This window comes from Amaranthus tricolor, chromosome 16 (genome assembly GCF_026212465.1).
Source record: "Amaranthus tricolor cultivar Red isolate AtriRed21 chromosome 16, ASM2621246v1, whole genome shotgun sequence".
Lineage (NCBI taxonomy): Eukaryota > Viridiplantae > Streptophyta > Magnoliopsida > Caryophyllales > Amaranthaceae > Amaranthus > Amaranthus tricolor.
In genome coordinates this window covers 1248621-1262459 of record NC_080062.1, presented here as the reverse complement: position 1 = coordinate 1262459, position 13839 = coordinate 1248621, and the positions used below count along the sequence as shown (strand labels likewise).

General features: G+C 31.7%; 2 protein-coding genes across 4 annotated transcripts; both read right to left on the bottom strand.

The window, feature by feature from the left end:
• Nucleotides 1–517: 517 nt before the first annotated feature.
• LOC130802233 (probable receptor-like protein kinase At5g39020) lies at nt 518–9282 on the bottom strand. 3 transcript variants are annotated; one of them, XM_057666162.1, is made up of 5 exons: nt 8311–9282; nt 4090–4518; nt 3358–3467; nt 2365–2412; nt 518–1809 (listed from the first exon to the last, which is right to left on the bottom strand). In XM_057666162.1, exons 1-5 carry the CDS (start codon nt 9138–9140, stop codon nt 692–694), a joined length of 2535 nt encoding a protein of 844 aa, XP_057522145.1. In that variant the 5' UTR covers nt 9141–9282; the 3' UTR covers nt 518–691. The 3 variants fall into 3 exon arrangements, with proteins under 3 accessions (XP_057522145.1, XP_057522146.1, XP_057522147.1); XM_057666163.1 differs by lacking the exon at nt 2365–2412 and having other exon boundaries at nt 8311–9281; XM_057666164.1 differs by lacking the exon at nt 4090–4518 and having other exon boundaries at nt 8311–9279.
• Nucleotides 9283–10700: 1418 nt separating this feature from the next.
• LOC130802232 (probable receptor-like protein kinase At5g39020) lies at nt 10701–13486 on the bottom strand. Its single transcript, XM_057666160.1, has 2 exons — nt 12771–13486; nt 10701–11273 (listed from the first exon to the last, which is right to left on the bottom strand). The coding sequence occupies exon 1, from the start codon at nt 13341–13343 to the stop codon at nt 12798–12800; it is 546 nt and encodes a 181-aa protein (XP_057522143.1). The 5' UTR covers nt 13344–13486; the 3' UTR covers nt 10701–11273; nt 12771–12797.
• Between the last annotated feature and the right edge of the window lie 353 nt (nt 13487–13839).

The window sequence follows — 13839 nt, the reverse complement described above, 5'->3', positions numbered from 1 at the left end:
TATATATATATATATATATATATATATATATATATATATATATATACATATATATATATATATATACATATATATATATATATATATATATATATATATATACATATATATATATATATATACATATATATATATATATACATATATATATATATACATATATATATATACACACACACATATATATATATATATATATATATATATATATATATATATATATATATATATATATATATATATATATATATATATATATATATATTTATTTATATATATATATATGTCCATCGGTTTGTTTGGGGCCTACAGTTTGTTTTACAACTTCAAGAAATTGCAGAGAAGAATAAAATCACCGATGGTGATTTTCTAATGTTGTGTTTGGAAATAATAAATTCATTTCAAATTGTAGATTTCAATTGTGAAATCATAAAGAAAGAATTTGGAAATGACAAGATTGTGAAATCATTCTCAAACTCTTTACTTTATCTACTTTTAATACAATGGTAGACATGACTTAAATTCAAAATTGAATTCATTGATTTGCCAAACATGAAATTAAACCAATAATTATCGTTTCCAAACATAACATAAGCGAATTAACTAGCAAATTATTTTGCACTTATTGGAGACAATCATTTACACAAAGCTAAAAAGCTCACTATAATGGCTACATTGTCTAACTAGAACATTAAATAGAGGATACAAAAAGTCCACCTAATGAGATTTCATCTAGAGTGGTAGAAATTTTGTGTGATCTTAAAGGAGAAGCAAGAGATGGAATCGGAGGAATCTGCAGCAAGTCGAGTGTTCCTTCGAGCATTTCTACAACTCGAGTCATATTTGGTCGGGTCAAGGGGTTGGTTTGTATGCACCATAAACTTACTACAACCATCTTCCTTTTGAGTACTGACCCCTCGTTGTTGTTTGTGGTGTCGATTTGATCGATCTCTTCAACTTCCTCGAGTTGCTTGTAAATCCAATGCGGAAAATACTGCTCACTACTATGTTCCACTTTCGCATCAATATTTTTTCGACACCCAACCATTTCCAAAACCAACATTCCGTAACTATAAACATCTGATTTATGAGAAACTCCGCCAAATCTCTTGAAGAAAACCTCAGGAGCAATGTACCCTGCAGTTCCTCTGGCTTCTGACATCAAAATTATGCTGTCCTTTTGTGGGCATATCTTAGCCAGGCCAAAATCAGATATCTTGGGGCAATAATTCTCGTCTAATAGAATGTTTTGGGGCTTAATGTCAAAGTGTAATATTCTCGTGTTGCACCCTTGGTGCAAGTACTCTAGCCCTCTTGCAATCCCAATCGCGATTTCAAATAAACTTTTCCATGAGAGTTGTTGATTGTTTTCGTCTCTGCCCCCATGTGTGAACTTTTCAAGAGATCCGCAAGGCATGTAGTCATATATAAGAGCGCGTTTTGAACCCTCGTAACAAAAGCCTAGGAGTTTCACAATGTTTTTATGATTGGTGTTTCCGATACTTGCAACTTCATTGATGAATTCCACCATATCCATATCTCGATTCGATGATCTCTTGAGAATTTTCACAGCCACTTGATCCCCACAATGTAGTTTTCCTTTGTATACAATACCGTAACCTCCTTCACCAAGCTTGATTTTGAAGGAGTTTGTAATTCTCTTCAAATCTGCATAAGTATGCCTCTTTGGACCGAGAGATCCATGTTGTTTCAACAATGTTTCAATTTCTTTACTTTTCTCGAACAGCGAGTTCATTTTTTTATACAAGAGGATTAGTGCAATTAACATGCATATGCCTATTCCAATTCCTGAAAAGAAAATATTCACATAGGAGTTAGCTTTGCTGGAATCACAGTCACAACCTTCACCAACAAATGGGAGGCCTGAATTTCAAATTATAACCAAGGCTAATTTTAATTGTCCAAATTCTCTATAAATTAGTTTACTTTTTTAATTTAATTGAATTAGTTTCTAATTTGGGTAGAACTTTTTAGGGTTCTTTTTTTTAATTTTTGTTTAGAATATTGAATTTTTGTAATCTACTTATAAGTTCGAAGAACGTTTACGATAATTTATGGTGTAGTTGAAATTATTCTTCTAGTTTATAAATTTGCATATTCTATTTCTCTTTTTCTGATGTTGAATGATATACATGTGAATAATAATGGACACTTTAACATGCACAAACTCTGATATGATGTTAGATTTGGGTTTGTATCCCAGGTCTCCTTAGTTCAAAAAAAGGAGGCAGCAGGTGTTTTTAACACAAAGCTGTTCACAGTTACTAATTGCGAACAAGAGTTGAAAGGAAAATTTAAAACTTCTTAAGTAGAGCAAAGATGGATAGGAAATGATGAATTTACCAAGTATGATGAAGATGATCATGATTTTGGTTAGACCGTGTTCACGTCCTACAATGTGCAACCAAGATTTGTTTAGTGAAACTTTTGCAAGAAATAATGATGAAAATGATAACCATTAAACATTCCTCTGTTCTTTGCATTTTATTATATTTTAGCCAAAATGTCATCACATTGGAAATCATGATGTAATAAATTTAAAAGACGTAAGAACATTACACTACTTAGACATAAATCAATTCAGTTATATAAATAATATATAAAAGGGCCAGGATGATGTCAGGGTTTTCCAAATCACAAAAGTGATCAACACAGTAGCAAATAGATATTTTCCAAGTAGTAAATCTAATCTCAAAAATAATATTTTTATTATAGTAGTAAATTCAATCTATGTAATTAACTCTAATTGGAACTTATCTGAACTAATGATAGGATACTTAACCCAAATCAATAGCTAAAATCTTGGGATATTCTATTGAATATTTTATCAACTGATAAAATATATAATATATCTTGAAGTTACAATCAAAAGCTTAAATTAATATTAAAGCCTCGAGATATGTACGTTATATATTCTATCAATTATTAGTACTAGATCAAACATGGCTTGAACCTATACATGACATGCCTGAAGCAGGTAAGTGCGTGATCAGACCAGTGGTCGATGGAGCTCCAACTTATTATGCTTATGGTTGTGGCTAGAATTCTACTTCCTCCGTTTATTATATATTTGCAACTGATAGAGATAATTTCTCACATAACATATGGTTGTGGTTGGAATTCTACTTCCTCCGTTTATTATATATTTGCAACTGATAGAGCCAATTTCTCACATAACATATTACAATCAAATCTTATTATTAGAAAGGTTGACAAAGTCTAAACGGTAAATAATAAGATTATTACTTATTATGAGTGCGACTACTAGAATAGCACCAAGAATTCCTCCGATAATCGGTATTAAATGATGAGCATTATTCGACGATTGATTATTACCTTGTAAAGATGTTAAATTCATAGGGATATTAGGATTTGGTGCGGCAAGAGAACCATTTGAAGAACTCAACTTGAAAATCTCCAATCCATTGAGCAAGACATCGTAATACCTAAAAACACAGAGCAACAGTTGATCATTATTGCAAATTTGAAAACTAAAATCTAACAACATCAACTTTTAAATATTATGTCAAGAATAATATTTACAACAGTAAATATATTTGTATTTATTATGAAATATATCTTGCTTATATTAATGAAAATAATTATTAGCTGATTAATTATTAGTTGAATATTTGTTTTTTTTAACCTAATGATTTTTACCCTATTTATTATATCATGGGGTCTTAATCATTAGCTTAAGATATTTACCCTAATGATTAATTATTAGTACAGAAATTTTTTATTTTTTAAAAAAATAGAGAAATGGGGTTCAGGTAAAAACAGTTGAAAACTAAACTACTTGTGAAATTGCTATCTTAAATAGCTTTTTAAACCTATATTGGCTAAAAATGTAAGTTTTGGGTCAAAAGACTAAAAAAACACCGTCGAAGACGGCGAATTTGACTTGGTTAAAATATATGCAAATGTATTGTAGAAAGTCTTTCCATTCATTCTTGTGATAGGCGTTCAATTTTTAACCCAGGGGAAAATCAATGCTTGACTCCTAGCCTCCTCATACATGGGCCGGATTCTCGATTTCTTACCCATAAAAAACAATGATTAACTTACGTTGCGGTAGGGTCGGGAGTAAGTGTAACTGAAAGAAGACCTCTGGTTTCAACACTAGCTTTGTTGGTACCACTACCTTCAAAGAGCGTAACGAAATCTCGATACATTGGAATGAAAATGCCACCAGTTAGCGAAAAAACATCAATATCATGTGCACCTATTTGATTGTTTATACTAACGTCGAAACGTCTTAGGCCAGCGTTGTTGATATTGGAATCAAACTCGCAAAAATGGAGCCTCACAAGATAATTAAATCCAACATCGACCTCAAACAACCATGTCAAATTTTGGCTTTTCTTCAATTCTCCAACATATGGTCCCATCACCCTCATTGTCAAGTACACTAACTCTGGCGCCGTATACGATGGTGTTGCAAAAGTATAATTGATTGTCATATCGTTGTAGGACGCTGTGTAGTTTAGACCATTACTGATCATGTACAACATAAAAATAAAATTAATCAATTTACCATCATATACGATAGATTCCGCTTAGGACTGGGTTTGTGGGTTCGTGACTAACAAATCATACCTACACCCCATCTGAAGACCGGGCAAGAGGGATACAGTCAAAGTAGTATAGTGCTTGATATGACTTTTAAAAATAAGTACATAAAAGTAGTATAGTGCTATTATTCCGAATTTAAAATTGTATTTGCACTTTTAAATGATTACTTAATCATCTAATTAAACTTTTGGATAAATTGAGTACTTGATATGACTTCAAAAGGTCATGTTTAGGATTAGAATCTCATTCATCTAACGTTTAAAGTGGGATTATATACTTCAAATATATGGAAGACTTGTATTGCATGATGCACACTTGTAGCCTATAATGAGAAGAGACGTAATTATACTTCTATATTGCATATTTCCTCCGTTTTTTTATGCTTTATAGAATAATTTTACATTGTTCTTTATTCTATAGTATCTTACATATTGCGATTATTATATGAGAAAAATATATAATCATTTGAAATCATATTTTTTCGTGTCTCCATGCATATCAATATAATATCATATTATTGTATTTTAATTATGTTTAACTCGTTCTTAATTATAAACGCATTGAACTTTGCAAACACGGGAAGAAAAATATATAAGGGCATGTTTGGTTGGCTCTTTTTTAATGGTATGGAATGGTATCACAACCATTCCAATGTTTGGTTAGGCCTTTTTACATTGGGATGTCATACCCTCTGAATTCTCATCCCATTCCAATCCTCTAAAATCCCATATCCTCCTACCCCCAAGTTTCAAACTCCATTCCATCCCATATTCAAACCCTAATTCACTCTTATATAAAAAAAGAGTGAATGATCCTATCTACCCTTTTGCTTTCACACATTTCATACGTCAAACACCGGCCACTTGCACTTGCTGCCGGCTACTGCCTTCCAGAATCCAGACCACCGTCCACCAAGACCACTGCCGGCTGCGCCTGCGGCTGCCGTTCCCTAGGTATTGCCCTAAATTTTTGAAATCCCCAAACGTTAGGGTTTTTTTTATTTCAAATTTCAATTTTGTTTCTTTTACATGTTATATTGTGATTTTTGAATTGTGAATCATGTTATTGTGATTTGTGAATGTGTGTGTAAGTGTGTATTGTATTTTGTAAATTGGTAATTAGATTTGGGAAACATGACAGGCTGCTCAAGAGTATTAGGCTGTTGAAGGAATCTAATGAAGTTCTTGCTAAGATCATGGACAAGATTTCAATAATGGAGTAACTGTATTATGGTCATGAATGGTGGAGTAATTGAAAGGTTTTGACATCATCATTATCTAGGGAGATTAATGATGTTTTTCATTTGAATCTTGTGCTTTTTTGTTTGTTTATTAACAGAACTTGCATGTTTCAAGTATGCTGTTTTAGAGATGTAATGCAAGTGTTTTGGTTGTCTATTCGGATTTTAAAATTAATATATGGCACATTCTACGCAATCAAATTTATCAATCACCCAAAATCACGATTTCTATTAATGAAATGAATGAATGAATGTTCATGAAAGTACTCGAACCTCGCCAACGGTCTTTACCACCGTTTTGTAAAACGCCCGACTTGAATTTATACTTGGGTCTGTGTGGTTGGTATTTGGCAACCCATTTCATCATCAAATCAGATTCAGAAATCTTATTCAACAATCCGCCATTGAAATACTCATCAAGCTACCTTTTGAATTCTTACATTATACAGCAAGGAACACACAGGTATTCTTTGCATCCCTTCCTTCCTTTATTCATTCATCTCTTTCCCCTTTTGTATGTAATCTTTTCTTTTCCTTTTCCTTTTACTGTATATATGGCATTATAGATAAGATATTGAAAGCAAAATGATAGAATATATATATGGTAATATATAATTTTTTTTCTATTTATTAATATGATGATGCATGTATACATTCACAGAAATGATTCCATCTCAATTAGCCATAGTAAGAAGAAGAAAGAAGAGACAAATTGAATTACTACTACTTTTTATGGTTGTTAACAATGTCGTCACAATCATGTACTTGGTGGTGTGTATGATGGGTGTAATTGTTTATGAAATTGAACGATCACGTTATAGCAAAAGTGAGAAGAAACACCTTAGACAAAAGCACTTGGATGCACTAATCAAGGATAGTGATATAGTCTGCAAAAGTAAACTTCGTGTGAATAGAAGAACCTTTTATGTCCTTTGTGAGATGGTCAGAGATGTCGGTGGTTTAAATGGCACTCGAAATATGTCTTTGGAGGAAATTGTAGCTATGTTCTTGTACACTTCTTTGGCACATCATTTGAAAAATAGGACAATTAGAAGTCATTTCTTTCGAAGTGGAGAAAGTGTTAGTAGAAACTTCCACCGATGTCTTCTTGCCGTCTTAAAACTACATACTCACTTGCTAAAAAAGTCGACACCTATAACAGAAGATTGTGAAGTGGATAGATGGAAATGTTTTAAGGTAATAACATAATTTCATCTATATTATTTAAATATCTATCCACTTTGTTTATTGTAAAACTTATCCCACTTTGTGTTTGGTTGTCAAAAACATATATTGGAATCTTTTTGTGTGGAGATGTATTGACACCATTTTGAGTGAAAATGTATTGAACTAGTACTTTTTAATTAGTGGTAATTATCTATTTGCAACATTATATGTGTGTATGTATTTGTGTGTTTAATAAATGTATGTATGTATATATATATATATAATATATATAAACTGGACAGAGAATCCATTCCATAATTGAACCAAACAGTGTGAATGGATTGAATATCTATTATAGGATTGAACCAAACAGTTTTAGTCTGCTATGGGGTTCTGAATCCATACCATCCTGATATGGGGTTCTATACCATTCCAATCTTGCTCACTGAACCAAACGGACCCTAACAAGTGTGGGATGCGGTAAACACATTCAAACTCTGCACACAAGTCAAAGATGTCACTGCTACAATCGACATATTGGTCAATTATATTTACCAAGAGCTTGTTTGGTCAACAAATAAATACTTAAATTCCTATAAAATTTTTAATTTCTTAAAAAATTAATAACTTTAAAAAATTCTTAGAAATTGTTTTTTTCTTTTTCCTTTGGTTGAATACTGAAAATGGAAATTATCACATAAGTATAGAGCTATGAAGATTGCATTTTTATCGTTACTTAAAGAATTTTTTATTTTTATATTATAAATTTCGAATAAAAATAACCTTTTTGATCTTATTTTAATATTTTTATAATAATCCTTATAATTCTCACATATTTTCTAGCCATTAACTTCATTTTAACATTTGTATATTTCTTTTGATTCATACATATTTCTCATTTAACTTTATAAAACTATTTTTTTATTAGTTATGATCCTTATAATTTTTTCAATGACTTTATTTTATTTTTTTAATAATTATATATGATGCCTACTTTTTTTCATTAAATTAAATTTATTATTTAATAAAATAATATATTCATTATCTAAAATATTATATTTTTCTTATTTTCATTTACATTTCGATAAGAAAGGAAGAAAGTAATTGATAACTTTATAAGGAAAAAATACTATTTATTTTTTTACTTGACACCAATAAATTAATTACTTCCTATGCTTTTTGGAATTCAAAAGAATTTATATTTCCTGGTCCACCAGATAGTTTAAGTTTATCAGTGAACAAAGAAAATTAGAAGACAATTGTCTAAAATTAAATTCAGGAAATTTGAAAAATATTGTTGAACTTACATCATGTAGTCATCGTCTCTACCGAACCAAGTCCGGCTAAGTCCGGAATCATCACTCGGATCTACGATCGACCCACCAACGTTCAGCCGGATAATATTTTCCATAGCTATTGAATCCGATAAATTAAACGGGTTATTCAAAGAATCTTGAAACCCACTAAGATATGGAACCATATTGGATCCGGAACGGTTAATGTACAACCCATCGGGAACAGATATAATCTCCAACCCGTTTATGAACCCGAACCCATCCGGGTTACTTGGTGAGAAAGTTAGCTTTAGACCCTTTTGCCCGTTTCCTTCGTCCAAAGAGATGTAAATCTCTCTTACAAGCCCGTATGTTACGGGCGCAGTTGTATTGGTGTGCGCGTTCGCGTTAGTCGTAACAGCAAACGCACTAAAATTGCACAAAATATTGAACCCATTAATTGTGAGCGAAAGAAAAGACGATTTGGTGTCTATGATGTCGTAGGATATGGATAGGGGTGGAAAGTAGAGGCGGACTAGTTTTGGGCCCCACGTAGTAACAGGTATGGAATATGTTGTTGTGGCCCGAAATATTCGGGCCATGTCATAAGGAGTTGAAGCCACCTCCACTGCTTTTGCAGTGGATTTACTAGTGGAGTTACTGGTGGCAGATAGCGAAGTGAGGATGAAGTCTTGATCGCTCTGCCATATACGGTTATCGATAAGTTGTGGAGAATTCTTTGGTAGGCCAAAGTTGATGAGGAGGTGGTCGGGTGGTTTATATGGGGTTGTAATGGAATTTGTTAGTGTTGTGATGAAGAGGAAGGAAAGAAGTGTAAGGAGCATTTGAGGGTGAACGAACATTATTGCAGATTGGAGATAGAAAATTAAATGATTTTGAATAATTAGTATTTCTATCTAATCAATTTAAATTCAAAAATGTGATTATTGAGGTGCATTATTTTCAGAGTAGTAATTTTGTATAACACTAGTATGTATGTTGACCGTTTACTTTATCTTCTACTTTTACATGACAAATTGGATACAAATATCAATTTGAGCACTTGAAAGTTATTATTCCAACTAAATTTGTCTTTTTCTCTTTTGGTTTGGTGAATTAAACTTGTTTAATTTTTATTTTTTTAAATATTATAACATCGCTAATTCTTGCGAGTGAGAAACGTTTTCTTTAAGAGAATATATCTGATTGGATCAGCCCATAAAGAAAAATATAGTAAGAGTAACATTAATCTTTAATGAATTGAATTTGAAAGACAATCTCTCAGGAGACTGGAGCCTGCGGTTATCACATAGTTATTTTAAATTTTTATCGAAATGGTTATGGGCTTAAGGCTATGGTCATTAGCCCATATACCGCCCAAATTCGGAATCCAAGAGGAAGAGATAGTGGACAGATCAAACATGTTTTTTCTATCTAAATATTTTACTATTTCTCTCTTATTTCTGTAAAATATCAATTTACTTGTTTTTTTCTTTGATTAACTATCTAAAACTCCTTTTGTAGTCATAAAACATATTAGAATAAGTTAGGACAAAAGGCTTAAAAGCCCACAAAATCCCGCACATAAAACAGAAAGCTTATGTTTTGTTCGCTGCCATTTTGCTCGATCGAGCGCTTTCTCTGAGGCTACTTGAACCCTGTTGCATTAAGGCTCGACCGAGCCAAACATGCTCGACCACTCGAGCGGTCTTCAAAGCCCTCCAATCTTCGTGCCTTGTCTTCATTAAGACACCCCAAATCATTCACCTTGATCACTTCATCAAGTGATCCAAATCTCAATCCTCCATAGCTCATGTTCCTTACATCTTCACTCTCAAGAGTGCAGGATAAGGCATGAGCAATCAAGTGATCAAACCCATCACCAAGGTCATTGAAATTGGGCTTGACTCAACAGTAATAAAGATGGTTTGTATAAAAATAGTTGTTGGCATTTGGTTGCTTATTAGAAAAATAATTGAGTCATAATTCCAAAAACCATCAAAAATATTACCCATAGTAGCTTTTGGGTTATGACTTTAAGTTATTTACCAGAAACTTTTTTCTAAATGTCCAACGAAAAAATCACTTGCAGCGCGTAAGATGACAGTAGGAGAGACGTGAATGCGTTGGATGTTGTGACAGACCAACATAGATAAGATTAAGAACCGTGCTTTGAGAGAAAGACTAGAGGCTTCACCCATCTCTGTAGAGATGCGTGAAAGTAGATTGAGATGATTTTGGCATGTATGAAGGAAGACCGTCGACATGCAAAACATCACGAATGATAGAAGTAAAGTCATGATAGGCCTAAGAAAACGTGAGAAGAGCAAATTAAAATTGACATGAATGGATTGTATCTTTCTAAGAACTTGACTAAAGATAAATTAAAATTAGTTGGAGACGTGGTTTTGGTGTCTGTGAGCATCAATAATTACCTTTGGCTCATAGTCTTGCCTTTATGATTGTGTTTGTATTTCTCTGGCTTATGCATATAAGCTATTACTAGTCTTAGCTTGTTTGTTTTTTCTTCTTTGTCTTGCTAGTCATTTTAGTTCATTTGCGGGTTTTTTTGGAGTTAAAGGTTGTATAGATTGTAATTTTTTTTTACCTCTTTTGATAAGGTAAGGTATGTTAACTTTAGTGATCAAAATATACTTAATATGAAGATTATAAATTTATTATAAATGCCACCAGTTAGCGCAAAAACATCAATATCATGTGCACCTATTTGATTGTTTATAATAACGTCGAAACGTCTTAGGCCAGCGTTGTTGATATTGGAATCAAACTCGCAAAAATGGAGCCTCACAAGATAATTAAATCCAACATCGACCTCGAACAACCATGTCAAATATTGGTTTTTCTTCAATTCTCCAACATATGGTCCCATCACCCTCATTGTCAAGTACACTAACTCTGGCGCCGTATATGGTGGTGTTGCAAAAGTATAATTGATTGTCATATCGTTGTAGGGCATTGTGTAGTTTAGACCATTACTGATCATGTACAACAACATAAAAATAATATCAATTGAAATCGAAATTAGTAAGAAAATTTACTGATTAAGAAACTTCTTCATCAAATATAAACAATCCCAATTGTTTATTACTGATATCAAAGACTCCCAATTTCTTAAAATATAAACATTCCCAATTTATCAATATATGATCTTTTGACCTTCAAAAGTCTAACTTTTTATGCCTTTAAATTGATTATAAATATCAAAATAATTAAGCTTTTGGATAAATTAATTACTTAATATGGTATAAAAAGATCATGTTAAGGGATTGAATTTTGTCCACCCACCTTTTAAAGTTGAATTATAAACTTCATGATGCACACTTGTAACCTCTAGGCTCTAGTGAAAAGAGACTGTGATAAAATATATATACTGCATACTTCATGTGTTTTTTTGGATGCATCATACAGAAATTCTATGATATTTTACATATTGCAACTATTACACGAGAATATAATATTTTCATATGAAATCTTGTTTTATTTGCATCACCGTAATATTTTTAAAATACTAAAATTTTGTAATTTTTAGTCATGTATAACTCTATATATGAGGTTCGACAAACGCAATAAAATACGAAAAAAAGCTTTTAGATGTAAGTAAAAACGAAATATAAATATTAGGGCGTAATATAGTATACACATTAAAACTCTCCATATCTTAGAAATCCAATAAATCTAATTATTTACTAACTGCTAGGATGGACATATTAATTCATTGTTCTATTTTTCTAATTTTTTGAAAGTTTCCTTTAAAATTCTTCGAAATCGCTGTATTTTTCTTTTCAGTTGAATACTGAAATCGGAAATTCTCACATAAATCAAGAGTTATGCAGGACATTATTTTTTTTTTTAGAAAAAATTATTGTGAATGATTTAATATGTTACCCATTCTTTGCTAATAATCTTACCTTTTGAAAATTTTTAAATAATCTAACCTTTGCATATATTTTGTTGCGAATGGACCTTTGTCGCAAAGAACCGGTTAAAACCGATCGGTTGTAACCGGTTCTTTGCAACAAAGGTCCATTCGCAACAAAATGTATGCAAAGGTTGAATTATTTAAAAATTTTCAAAAGGTGAGATTATTAGAAAATAATGACTTTATTTTAACATTTGTATATTCTTTATGATCCTTATATATTTCTCATTAACTTTATAAAAATATTTTTTTATTAGTTATGATCCTTATAATTTTTTCAATGACTTTATTTCAATTTTTTAATAATTATATATGGTGCCTACTTTTTTTCATTAAATTAAATTTATTATTTAATAAAATAATATATCCATTATCTAAAATATTATATTTTCTACACAAATAAATTAATTACTTCCTATGCTTTTTGGGAATTCAAAAGAATTTATATTTCCTGGTGACCCAAAATTATCTATCCATATCAGTGAAACAAAGAAAATTAGAACAATTGTCTAAAATTAAATTTAGGAAATTTGAAAAATATAGTTGAACTTACATCATGGTAGTCATCGTCTCTACCGAACTAAGTCCGGCTAAGTCCGGAATCATCACTCGGATTCACGATCGACCCACCAACGTTCAGCCGGATAATATTTTCCATAGCTATTGAATCCGAAAAATTAAACGGGTTATTCAAATAATCTTGAAACCCACCCGTAAGATATGGAACCATATTGGATCCGGAACGGTTAAAGTACAACCCATCCGGAACAGATGTAATCTCCAACCCGTTTATGAACCCGAACCCATCTGGGTTACTTGGTGAGAAAGTTAGGTTTATAGCCCTTTGCCCGTCTCCTTCGTCTAAAGTGATGTAAATCTCTCTTACAAGACCGTCTGTTACCTGCGCGGTGGTGTTGGTGTGCGCATTAGCGTGGGCCATAACAGCGTACGTGCTAAAGTTGCGCAAAATATTAAACCCATTAATTGTGAGCGAAAGAAAAGATGATTTGGTGTCTATGATGTCGTAAGATATGGATAGGGGTGGAAAGTAGAGGCGGATTAGTTTGGGCCCCCATGTAGTAACAGGTATGGAATATGTTGTCGTGGCCCGAAATATTCGGGCCATGTCATAAGGAGTTGAAGCCGCCTCCACTGCTTTTGCAGTGGATTTACTGGTGGCAGATAGCGAAGTGAAGATAAAGTCTTGATCGCTCAGCCATGTACCACCGCGGTTATCGCTCAGCCAAAGTTGATGAGAATGTGGTCGGGTGGTTCATATGGGTTTGTAATGGAATTTGCAAGAGTTGTAATAACCGGATTCTTAAAATTCGCCACCTTTTTCATTTTATCGCCACCTCTTCTAATGAAATTACGAATTTGTCCTTAGAATTTAAAAAATTACAACTTTGCCACTTGATTGGTATTAATATTTTTTTTAATTATTATTAATTTAATTTATAATATTATTATTATTATTATTATTATTATTATTATTATTATTATTATTGTTATTATTATTATTATTATTATTATTATTATTATTATTATTATTATTATTAACATTTTTATATTCTTTTAAATAATAGTAATAATAATAATAATAATAATAATAATAATAATAA

Excerpts from the sequence above, each read along its gene's own strand:
- LOC130802233 (XM_057666162.1), bottom strand. The coding sequence starts at position 9,140 with ATGTTCGTTCACCCTCAAATGCTCCTTACACTTCTTTCCTTCCTCTTC. Across the intron at positions 3,468-4,089 it reads ACTCCCGACCCTACCGCAAC|GTATTACGATGTCTTGCTCA; the intron begins GTAAGTTAATCA and ends CTGTGTTTTTAG. Across the intron at positions 1,810-2,364 it reads GATCATCTTCATCATACTTG|GAATTGGAATAGGCATATGC; the intron begins GTAAATTCATCA and ends TTTTCTTTTCAG.
- LOC130802232 (XM_057666160.1), bottom strand. The coding sequence starts at position 13,343 with ATGGCCCGAATATTTCGGGCCACGACAACATATTCCATACCTGTTACT.